General features: G+C 36.7%; 1 protein-coding gene across 1 annotated transcript in view; it reads right to left on the reverse strand.

The window, feature by feature from the left end:
* Positions 1-13,251, reverse strand: part of LOC150077571 (PP2C-like domain-containing protein CG9801) — an 83,211-nt gene that overhangs the window by 28,278 nt on the left and 41,682 nt on the right. The window contains exon 3 of the mRNA XM_090385947.1: positions 3,151-3,261. Within this exon, the coding sequence (XP_090242073.1) occupies positions 3,151-3,261 (111 nt within the window). The remainder of the gene's footprint in view (positions 1-3,150; positions 3,262-13,251) is intronic.

Raw genomic sequence — 13,251 nt, forward strand, 5'->3', positions numbered from 1 at the left:
CAATTGTGCTTGCCTTCCCCAAGCCAGGAAAGGATCCAAAACTTCTGAACAATTACTGCCCAACTGCTTTGACATGCTACTTGCACAAAATCCTGGAAATGATGGCCAATGCTTGCCTTATGTGGTATTTAGAAAAAAAAATGACCTCCTTTCCAGAATATTTAATAAGACTAGAAACATCTATTCAAGATATCTAAAAAGATATCTATATTATTGTTCTTAGGGGTCATCTAGCATTTTTTATTAAAACATTTTTGTTAAACCGTTCATTCCAAGTTCATGTAGTGTCTGTTCTCTCAACCTTTTTTGCCAAGATGGAGTATCCCAATAGTCAGTGCTGCATGTTATGCTTTTTGTTATCCAAGTTAATTCTATTGTCCCTGAACAACTTCCTCCAATAATGAAAAGTGCCATATCTGTTGACTATTTCAGTATCTTCTCCTCTCTATCATGTAATATGAGGGTTATCAAAAGGTAAGTGCAACAACACATTGACAATCTCACCTCCTGAGCAATGGCTAATAGTTCCAGGCTTTCATCTCAGAAGGTTGTCTGTGTACACTTTTGTCGCAAATAGAACCTTCATCCAAAATGAAAACTAAAGCTCACACAAAACATTGTTCCAGTAGCACCTGAGATTTTTGGGGCTTATATTTGATAATAAGTTCCTACCACATATCTGTCAACTGTGGATGAAATATACATGGGGACTGTACATCTAATAATTGCACAGAAGAGTGCTGCACTTTATTCACCTTTATTGTGCACTTCTCCAATCTAAATTATATTATGAGTCCCAAGCAGCTGCTAGAATGGCTTACTTTGATGGCTAGGCAAAGTTCACCATAAGCCATCCACATGCTACTGGAGCATTTAGGACATCCTGTCCAGTTTTTTTGTTGAAGCAACCAAACCAACTCTGTCGCAACAGGAGAGTTACCCTAATTTTGAAAGCACCTGGAGGTTAACAACAGCCATGCAACAAGATCTAAGATAATTGGGTTGATGGGCTGAGAAATGGCAGTTGAAATTTAACATTGACAAATGCAAGGTACTGCATATGGGTAGCAGTAACCCCAGAGTAACATCAAATGTTTGGTACCACACTCAAGGTATTGGAGAATGAAAAAAAAACCTTGTGGAAATTGTGCAATCAGATATTAAATTCTCTGTGCAGTGCAAACATACTGTCAGGACAGCTCATGGGGTTTTGTCAATGATATGGAGAAACTTTGCTAGCAGATATAAGGAGGTGATTGCATCTTGAGTTCTGTATACAGGTCTGGAGGCCTCACTTTAGGAAGGATGTAGATTTGCTAGAATGGGTGCAGAAAAGGGCAACCAGACTGGTGAAGGGAACAAAAGGGGTGCTCTTAAGAAACACTTCAGTTCTACAAATTTCACATTCTCGAAACTAAGCACCTGCAGGGGGAGCTGACTAAAGTGTTTAAAGCCTTTGATGGATTGAGTAAATGAATGTTAATGGCATTCTTTCATTACTGAGACTATACACATGAGGGGACATAAATTCAAGTTAAGGAAGGATGGTTGCAGGACAGATGAGCAAAAATTTGCCTTCAAGCCAGTGGGTAGTTAATTGTTGGAACAGGCTTCCATCTATTGTTGTGGAAGTGGATGGGTTGAATAAATTCAAGGAAGAACTATACAAATTCAAATTCTCGGAGGGTATGGATGTGTGAAGTGTGGTAGAGGGTATTTTTTTTTTGCTGATGCTATATAAGCTTGCTTTCTTGCATCATTTGCCGTTACTACTACTACTACCTTTCAGAGTGCAAAATTAATTCAAGCAATTCAAAAACGGCAGTTATATGCTAATCTTTATCATTCAAAAATTAGCTGTTAAGTATTTTGTGAAAAATTACATTATATATGAGGTGTGGCAATAAAGTTTCTGGACTGGTTCTGTTGCAGCCACATTCGACAAGTTTGAAAATAAATGGAAGTGGTATCTTTTAGTTCAAACTTCCTCCAACAGATCGTGGCACAGAGGTTGTCCAATAGTGGTTACGAATAACCAGTTTCATTAGTAGTGTTAATGTTTCATGTCATGATTTTTCAATGGATCAACAAATGAATATTAAATTTTGATTTAAACAATATCAAATTTGATTTAAATCTGCAATAGAAATGTATGAAATGTTAAAAACTCTGATTAAACATTAAGTTGTACCAGTATGTTTGAATGGTATAAGCAGTTTGAATGGTCAAAGACAGACATGAAGTTCGAGATGATCCAAGGAGTGAGCACCCTAACCTCTCAAAATGAGGAGAGTTGCAAAAGTTTGGAAATTGTGGCAAGAGATCATCATTTGACCCTCAGAATGATGGCTGATGAGTTGAATATGAATAAGGAGATGATTCATCAAATTCTGCATGAAGATTTAGGGAAAAGGAAGGTCTGTGCGAAATTTGTGCTGCACAGTTTCAAGGATGAGCAGAAGCAACAAAGAGTGTCATCATGCAAAGACTTCATCCAGACTGGTCAAGATGATCCTAATTTCCTTGACTGTATTGTCACTGGAGATAAGTGTTAGGTGTTTCAATATGATCCAGAGAAAAGTTATTTACAGAAGTCGAGGCTTCTGTAAATGAAACAAAAACATGATCAGCATCAAGACAATGATCATGTTTTTCAACAAATAGGATGCGATTCAAAAGGAATACAAAGATTACTGAAGTGCATTTCCTGGGTGAGGCCACAATGTCGAGATAAAAGCAGCTGGTTCCTGCTGCATGAAAATGACTGCACTTGTTCTGCCCTTGTTGTGAAGACATTTCTGATGAAACATGGCATTGTACAGATCAACCATCTACCCTACTCTCCCAATCTAGCCCAGCAGAAAGATTTTAGGATGTGAAGAACATAAAGAAAAACATAACCGCCAAACTGAACACCATCTCTTTAGATGCCTTCACTGACTCTTTTTTGGAAACTTTTCAGAGTAATAAGTGCATTCAATAAGATGGTGATTACTTTTAATCAAAATAAAACAATTTTTGAGCTCCTTCACTCTATGTTCTTTTCCCTGTGCCAGTCCAGGAACTTTATTGCCACACCTCATTTTTAGTTTATAGTTGGTTGAATTTAATAGTTTTTTGTTTATGTTGTGTACAATTTCTAAATTATACCTGCATTTTCCTTTGTGACTGGATGGCACTCATATAGAGTTGTAGCTAAACCATGTGCTTTATCTGTTGGATGATTCCAATTCTTCAGACCTGCAATTTCCTCCTCTTCATCTGAAACAGAAATTTAATACCCTTATATGATTAATAAGTTAGAAAATTTAGCTTTATTAAAAAAAAGTCTTAGAGGCTAAATATTCTGTTCTGTATAATAATCTTAAATTATAGATGAAAACCTCATACCTTTGAGTAGGACTGTTAATCTCTCAACACTCAATTGTGAATGATTATAATACGAACTTACCCCCCATGTATTGTCATAAATGAATCAAGTTAAAATAACTATTAATTAAAATAAGCATGTATTCAATTCTCATATCACGTCAAGGGAATCAGAAAGAATCGTGGAAAGACAGCGGCCACCAACATCCAAAAACCAACCAACACCACAAGCCATCATGAGAATTGAAAAACAATTATCGCGAAATTCTAAAACGACGACACTAATAAATTAATTCGCACATAAGTGAAACTTTAAAATCGTTATTAACTTTTTTTAAGAGACCACCTCATTCGGTTTGCTACCGTGTTCGCAAGAAGTACAAAAGTGATTCGCGAATGATATCCCCCCCTGTTTTATATCAAATGAACGACACCTGACACGAGATTATTTATATAAACCAATGTATGAATTGCTATTCGGGCATGCGTGTAAGAGTCCACGAGTCCGAAATATTATAAGGTCTGCGTATATTAATAGAATTAACATTTAATCTTATTTCTAATGTTTTGGCAATTAATAATTTAAAATATTCATGCTGTTTATTAAGAACCTTGGATTCATTAAAAAGAAACACATGTCCATCAGTGATTGAATGAAACGCAAGCTCAGATGAACCCGTCCTACCTGCTCTAACTGATGCCAAATGCTGTTGTATCCTTACCAAAAGTAAATTTTGGGTAGAGCCAATATAAGTAGAGCATTCACAACAAGAAATATCATAAACAATATTGTGAGCTTCCATGGTAGGAACTACATATGCCCTATATTTCAAGATCGCATGGAGCTTACTCATGGGTTGTGGAACAATCTTAAATTCAGTGTTCTTAAATAAGTTAATAAATTGTCTATACCAATGTTGTATATAAGGAACTTTAATAAGGTTTGTGATCCGCCCTGTCATTTGTTGTACCTGTCTCTAATTTATATTTTGCCTGTTCACTAATCTGCATAATGATACCTAATGAATAACCCCTATTTAAAAATCTTTTTGTCAGTTCTGTGAGCTCATCCAATAAGGATTCTTGAGTAGAGCTGTATCTATGTGCATTATGAAACTGGTTAAAAATAATGCCCCTTTTATATGTAAAAGGGTGGTAGCTCGAACGGTGCAAAAATTTTCCCGTATTCGTTGACTTCCTATAAATTTTTAAAAATATGTTTTCATTAATTTTGGTTAAAGTAAAATTTAGAAAATTTATGGATTTGTGATGTGGGATTTCCATTTCTAGAGTGAACTTAAGTCAAGTATGAATGTTATGAATGTTATTAAATGTATCCAGGACCTTCTGTATTATATATTTATTAGTAAATATTAATTCTGTTCTGTTCTATATTCATACCTGCCTACTTTTAGAAATCCAAATCCAGAAATGCACATCAGCCTTTCAGCCAAAAATCATTCCAGAACATTTCTTCCAAATGAAGCAGAATAACTGTGTACCATATGATGCAGTTAAAAAATTATATATCATTGCAAAATGCAATAAACTGTATTTTAAAGTTATGTTTCATTTCCATTCATTATTTTTTCTCTTTGGTTCAATTTGAATTGTAGTACTTTTTTGATACAAACATAGATCAGCACCAAATGTATGCCTAATCTTGGTGTTAGGAGTAATTTTGACGTTTTTATTAAAAATTTCTTACTGAACCGTGCAATAAGTTCGTGCGGGATCTGCTGTCTCGACCGTTTCGTCAAGAGGAGGGGGGGTCAGTTCTAAGTGTTATGCTTTTTGCAAAGTGAATTCTATTACTGAACACAACTTCCTTCAACTGTAAGCAGTGCCCTCTTTGCTAATTTTAGCATCTTTTCAGTCTGACTTTAGCATCTTTTCAGTCATGCAACATGAGGGTTATCGAACGACAACTGCAGAATGCCATTGACCACGTCAACTCTTGAGCAATGATAAATGGTTTCAGGTTCTCATCTCAAAAGATAGTTTGTGTCCACTTTTTTCGCAGACGGAACCGTCACCCTGAACCAGAATTAAAGCTTTGACGAACAATCATTCCAGTAGTGCCCGAGACAAAATTCTTGGGGCTTGTATTTCATAGAAAATTGAAATTCCTTCCACATATCCATCAACTGAGTACCAAATACACAAGAGGACTAAATCACCTCCATGCCATCTCATCTAATAATTGGGGAGCAAACCGATTTACTTTACTTCACCTCTTTCATGCACTGGTCTGATCTAAACTAGACTATGGGTCCCAGGTGTACGCATCTGCTAGAAACAGCGTCCTATGGTGTCTACACCCAGTTCACCACCAAGCCATCCATATTGCTACTGGAGCATTTTGAACATCACCTGTCCAGAATTTATACGTCGAAGCAAGTGACACCTCTCTCTCTCTCTCTCTCTCTGACAAATGCAATTATCACTAAAATATACCTTTAAAATGAAATCCCTGGCCAGACCACCCTGCGTGGACATCCGTTTTCGAGCCACGATGGGAAAATTAATATAACACTCGTCAGATTGCCAACTGTCCCTTTGGTATTCATGTCCAAGAGCTGCTCAGACAGCTGAATATTATGGTAGACAATGTCACCGAGGCAACCCGTTCCACCCTAGCATGCTCACGTTCCATCACACAACTTCATTCATGACAGGGGAAAAGCCAGAACTTCATCTGTCTACTTATAACTCTATGCTTTCCATCAATCTGCTTACTCTGATTTCCTGCCTGTCTTCACTGATGGCTCAAAATCAGAATCATCTGTGGGATCTGCTGCAGTCTTCCCAGACAGTATGCTATCTGAGAATATTCCCCGCGAGTGCAGTATATATACCGCAAGGTTGTATGATGTTACAGAGCTAGCCTTGAACCATATTAAAACTAATAAATATCAAAGGTGTATGGTATACACAGATTTCTTAAGTACATTACAGGTCCTATCAATAATGAGATATAATCCTCATCCAGTCCTGTCCAGGATTCAACAGAAGCTATACCCTATGAATCTAGGTTCAACATCCGGCTCCTGGATCCCAAGCCACATTGGGATCAGAGGTAACAATCTGGTAGATGCCGCAGCCAGACAATCTCGGAACAGTCGTAGCCTGTTAATCCCCTATACAAACTGCAAGCATATGATATACTCCAAATTATTATCCCAATGGCGACAATCTTGGCATGGGGCAGACCATAAACAAACTATCAGATAAAGCCTGTAATTAAACTGTGGCAGTCTAGTCTGTGCAGGAACCGAAAAGAGGAAGTTGTTCTTGCTCACTTCCACATAGGACACAGTCATTTTACACACTCGTTCATGCTGAGGGCAAATGACTTTCCTACGTGTGAGAATTGTGAAAATGTTTTAAATGTTCAGCATATTTTAATCGAATGTTCACATTATAGACATGAATGTCTTTTACAATTTAACACTTTTAGTCATCTGACTGATACATAATACTCAGTCAGATTTTATCCGACAACAAACATGTGTCACCATTTTTAATTATTTAAAGGCCTTAAACCTTTTTAGCCTTATTTAAAATATATCTTTTATACCACTGATATACTTTTATTGTTATCCCTTTTGATTAAGTGACCTAATTTTTCAGGTCCTGAAATATTTTAACCATAATCTTTTCCATGACATGGTTTTGCTGAATTAGCCTTAGTTGCTAATGCACCAATAAAACCTAAACCAAATCATTTCAGTAGTGGCAGAGACAAAATTCTTTGGACTCATATTCGATAAAAAGTTGACATTGAGGGCTGATGACTATCCTATGTGCGAGCATTGTGACACCATTTTAACACTGAAACATATCGTTACTGACTGTTCTAGATTTTGAAATGAACACCATTTATGTTTTTACGCTTTTAACCACCTGACTGAGCCTTATACACTCAGTCAGATTTTAACTGATAAAGGTGATATGTCCAAAATTTTTAATTTTTTAAAAACTATAAACCAACACGTATATAAAAGTTTTTAGTACCCATTATCTATATTTATTTTTAACTGAATTTGTTTTTATCTAAATCTACTTGTATTTTAGCCATTTTTGTATATTGATACACCATTTTTAAGTTACTTGAGTCCTTTTATTTTTAAATACTTGACTTGGACACATTATGGCCTTAGTCGCCCTTGTGCCATAAAAACCAAAATCAAATAAAATAAAATTCCCTCTTTTTTTTTTAAGTAGAAGCCATCTTATCAGTAATTGATTGAAAAAGTCAGTTAAAGCAGAGAACTAAAAATGTATATGTACATATCTTAATTGTTTGTCACTTAAAACATGTAAAAAAAAAGTAAAGTGCAGCCATTATCAACCCACTGCAGGATGGAAGCCTCCTCAACAATTCATGCTGAGGGAAACGGACCATAATCTGCCACGCTGGTCCAGTGCGGGTTGGCAGATCGACCGTATTCAGCAGTCAGGGGCTTGAACCCCGGTCTACTCAAAGAGCGTGTGCTACTGCACTCCCGCTCCTGACCACTCGGCTACGGAGGCCTATACTTTCATTTGAATAATCAGCAATTTTCATCTATTTAATGATGAAATGTGACTGACTTTTTTTTATAAACATCATGCTGTTAAATCAGGCTGTTGCTCAATATAAAGCCATAACTCAGGTGTTTCTGGCAGCTGCATGAGAAATTTTTGCCTCTGGATTTGATTCAATCTCCTCTTCTTCATGTTTAGATTCATTTCTTTCTAACACAAAGTGTATGATTTCTGCAGTGCCCATGATTTCACTTTCAAAGAATCGATGGCGATTTGTTGGCAACCTTCAATTTGCCTGAAATCAGTTAAAAAACTGATTTTCATTATCTTCTTGTATTTCAGGACTTTCAATTTCATTTTCAATCTTGATACAAAGTTTTCTCCAAAAAAAGATAGACCTTGGAATTTCATTCTATCTAAAGCAATATTGTAAACGTGTCTTTGATGTCAACTTTTTAACAATTCTGTAAAACTTCAACAATGCTGTATTCATATCTTGTTTTTTTCCAAAATAGAACTTAAACTTTCACCTAAGTCATCTCTTTAGACATTCTAGTAATATACCCCCTTGATCAGTATAGGATCATAGATGTCATTTTCAGTGATAAAAACATGTCCTCTATATTCCCTTCTTTAAGTTTCTCACAATTGTGATCTGAAGGAGTGTTATCCAGAAACAACCATTTCAGGTAAATTTATTTTCTTCAATTTATTTACAGAAAGTACAAATTCATAAAAGAAATTCATGCTGATTTTTGTGAATGGTAGTAAGCTGGTAAAGAGGCACAATTTATATTTTTAAAAGCCCCAGGTTTAGTTGATTTCCCAACAACTAAAAGCAGTAATTTGTAAGTTCCAGTTCTTCTGATGCAAATGGCTAGCATGGCTCTCTCGCTTTGAATTTTTTGTATCGTAGTGCTGCAGTTTCTGTTTTTCTTTTCTTTTTGCCAGCAGCACCAGGAGAAGGTGAGCTTGACCTTACCATTTCTTTTTCCTTGCTAACACTCAATACAGATATTAGTGGGAAGAAATTATCCTCTAATCAGCCAGCTGATCAAAAACTAAATTTTTTCAGCAACTTTCTGATCAGCAGATCATCTCTCTCCACTAATACTCGATATACAAATGCCACAATTTTTTTTCTAATGTTCAATACTACCTGTCGCTTGCTGTAAAACTTTCTGTACCAATCTTCTGATGTAAGCAAGGCTTTTTTTTTCGTACTGCCTTTACGGGTCCACTGTTCATCTTCTGCCTTGCGTAAAAGACAGCCATGTGCATTTTCTACTATATTAATTTTTAGATTCTTTAAGGTGAAGTGAGAACATAAAAAACCAACCACAAAGTTCTTTAATTTTTTTATTTCAGGTGTTTACAGTTGTCTCACCCACACATTTAACAGCAATAATTTTTTAAAGACTCACCTTTATCGAATCTTTCCAGTGAATCCAACTTAGTTCTCGTAGAAACAGCAACTCACTTTCTTTTCATTGTATTTAATTTTATTTATTACATGACTCTCCCTCTGTAACCTCAATATCTCAGGGGGCAGCCATGCACAGAGTATCAATGAATGGTGCATATGCCCAGCCACCTCATGGCAAAGAATGAAAACTAGCCAGTGCAGTTCCCGATGATTTTTCTGCTTGCTGGTTCTAATTGGCCAGTCATGCAACACAATAAAAAAAAAAAAAAAAAAAATACAGCACCTACACAATGCACAACACAACTGGCTATGTAGAGATGCCACATCACATGACATTTGCAAATTTTAGGGTGGTCTTGGAGAGCCACCTAGACAGAATGCATACACATCATTTCTGTACAAGCTGTACTCACCATATTCAAATTTCATATGTCTGAGTGGCACCCTGTTTCTAATATCCCTGTAATTTCTGCATTTGATTATTTAACCAATACTTAAAACTCATTTACTATACAAGCAAGGAAATGTGTGTCTTCTTGTGTTTTTAGTAACTCTTATAATGGGCCATTTAATTGCTAGTCCCATGTGGACCAGCAGGTCATGTAATGCCACCCCCTTTCTGCTTTTCAGGATACTGAATGTAAAATAGAAGCAATGAAAGCATCAATTTCACCTCTGCTTGTACACTAAACTATCAGTCTGTTTAACCCCCCAAAAAACTAGCAGCTTTTTCATCCTTTTCCAGCCTTGAGAGCATCAAATATCCTTGCACTCCTCTGTATAAGTTTATAGAAACAATGTTAAGAAGTACAGACTATGCTGAGAAAAATTCTACCCCCAGGAATCTTGCACAATCCCTTCAGGGCCAAACTGACTGACAAGGCTGTTGGCTCTGGGTGACAAACATTTTGTGTGACTAACCAATACTTTGTGCGTAAATTGTGATTACATAGTTTAGAGTTATATTCCTTAACAAATCTCATTATATAGCAGTTCATCTTTCAAAAACTAATTGGCACACTATGGCCATAGATGCTGATGCACCAAATAAATCCAGAATCAACCAACCAATCAAAAACTATTTGAAGAGAGCAAGAAAGGAAAGCTTTCTTTGGTTTTTTTTTAGTACTTTTGTTACTAATTACTAATCTTTGCTTGTTCACACTGGCACTACTGTCTTCTTGTGGCAGGGCTGGTAACTTGGGTGAAAAGAGAGCACCTAGGATGAAAAGGAGTTCCAATGGATCAAGCTACTATGGACACAGACATATTCCCATCATTAGAATCTTCAAGACTGAGACCTACCACCACCATGGAACAGCTATCCAAAGAGAAAATAGAATGCAAAATCATGACATATCAACTTTTCTAGTGATGCACTCTATATGTACAGCCTATAGGCATGTATCACTATTCTTAAAACAAGAATGGTCCAGTCTGTTTCTGCATACCTGAAAATCTTGAAATTTGTCAAGTGCAGGGACTTTCCAATTGAAACATAAAAACAGCTGGAATAGCATTAAAAGTTGACAACTCTTAATGGAATACCAGAATCAGCCACTCCCCATAATACTCTAAATACCTCCAAAGGTATTATCTATATATAAATGGGACCTGCTTATGACCAAAGAGAAAATAACCAAGGAACTGAGTACACAAAAGGTGATTAATGCAAGATGTATTATGACCAAAAAAAGATGGCACCTCCTTCCAACCAGATCCATCATTCTTACTTTTAGTATTATGATTCTCCCATCCACAATTAAGCTGGTTACTTAAACTACAAGATTTGACCTTGCATAGCAAATTCCATTTGCTGTTTTAAATGTCAGAGGTATGGATATTCCCAGATGATGCATCAAGAAGATACTGTGTCCTATTTGTGGTCCTCAGGGGCATTCTTGAACTGGCTGCTTCTTCCCCTCCCATTTTCCCAAACTGCAAAGCCATCCAGCTTTTTCTAAAGCATGCGACCTTTGGAAAATGGGAAAAAAAAAATTCAAAAATACAAATTTGTGCATAAAGTCTCATCCCAAGGCATGAAAACAAGTTCTGTTAAAATGTGACTGACTAATCTTGTGCATCAGTCAACCGAAACAGACATTTTACCAGAACTGAACATCTCTCTCTAAATGGACCAAAACTTGCTAATAAACTCTAAAAACAAACAAATAGTAAATGAAACTTGTTGTTGTTGTTGGTTTAGCGATTTATTAGGTGCATCGGCAACTATGGCCATAGTGCGCCATACATATGGTAAGTATTAATTTTATTTTCTGTCAGATAGTGATAATCGCAACAAATAGTACCAGCAAATTAGTTTTTAACTAGTTAAAGGAGGTGGTATACATTAATAATTTTTAGAAAGGTAAAAATTCTTGAGACATTTGCTTTATTGCCTAAAAGTGAAATAAGTGTAAGAGGGTCTTCTGTTGTGGCTGGAGTAAAAAGATTCTGGCATTCTCTTGTATATTTTAGACATTCAACAAGGATATGTTTTACTGAAAGTACTACATTCCAGTGATGACACTCGGGGGGGGTAGTCTCCCCTCTTAATAGATAACTATGAATGATATTTGTGTGACCTATTCGTAGGCGTGCTAATATTACCTCCTGTTGTCGAATTGAGTTGAAGCTTGAAAGCCATCGCTCAAGTTTTGGCTTGATACTCCGAAGTTTATTGCTATATCGATTTTTCCATGTTAATTGCCACTGGTGCATGCATTTTCTCTGGATTATTGATTTGTAGTCCTGATATGGTACTTTCCAATTGTCTTTGGGTGGTAAGACGGCCGATTTTGCAGCATTGTCAGCTAATTCATTTCCTGAAATTCCCTTATGTCCAGGGATCCAGCACAGGTGTATGTTTTTCCCAAGTTCGAATAAAGTATGCAAAGAGGAGGTTACTTCCTTTAAGACAGGATGGGTGATATTCATGGGGTTTTTCAGGGATTGAAGTGCACTTAAAGAGTCTGTAAAATTATACCATATTTTTCAATATCGGAGGACTCTATATGCTTCAGTGCAATCTGAATAGCCATTAGTTTGGCAGAAAATATACTGAAATCATATGGTAATTCATAGGCCAATGTGATGTTCGGAAAAACTGCGGCAATTCCAACGTGGGCCTCATTCTTTGATCCGTCCGTATGCAATACGACGAAGTTAGGGAATTGATCCACTACGGCATGATACAGCTGTAAGAAATTTTCTTTATGCAATGTAGATTTATTCCATTGATGTAGGGATAAATCGCATGAAGGTGAAATAAAGTCCCAAGGAGCACAGGAAATTGGAAGTGTATTTGAAACATTATTAAAAGACAGATTAAGTTAGCATTAGCATTTAGCATTAGTAGAGGCATTTGATGCAAGAAAGCAAGCTTATGCAGCATCAGCCAAAAAAAAAAAAAAAAAAAACCACTTCCACTTCACCCCTCTGTTCGTTCAAAATACCTGTCCAGCTGAGCCTTAAACTTATTTAGGCTATCAACTTCCACGACAAGGTATGGAAGTCTGTTCCACCAACCAACCACCCGCTGGCTAAAGGCAAATTTCCACACGTCTATCCTACATCTGTCTTTCCTCAATTTGAATTTATGCCCTCTCAGGTGATTATTCTGAGCGAGAGGAAGAATCCCATCAGCATTGAGCATGCTCAAACCATTCAAGGCTTTATACACCTCTATCAGATCACCTCACTGGTGCCTAGTCTCCAGACACTGTAATTTGCAAAACTAAAGCCTTTCTTCGTAAGAGCACCCCTTTGTTCCATTCACTAATCTTGTTGCCCTTCTCTGTACTCGTTCCAGCAGCTCTACATCCTTCTTGAAATGAGGCCTCCAGACCTGTATACAGTACTCTAGGTGTGGCCTGACCATTGCCTTATACAAGGGAATAATCACCTCCTTATCCCTGCTAGAAAAA

Source organism: Mastigoproctus giganteus, chromosome 12 (genome assembly GCF_048544385.1).
Source record: "Mastigoproctus giganteus isolate SK-2022 chromosome 12, ASM4854438v1, whole genome shotgun sequence".
In the NCBI taxonomy this organism is placed as follows: Eukaryota; Metazoa; Arthropoda; class Arachnida; order Uropygi; family Thelyphonidae; genus Mastigoproctus; species Mastigoproctus giganteus.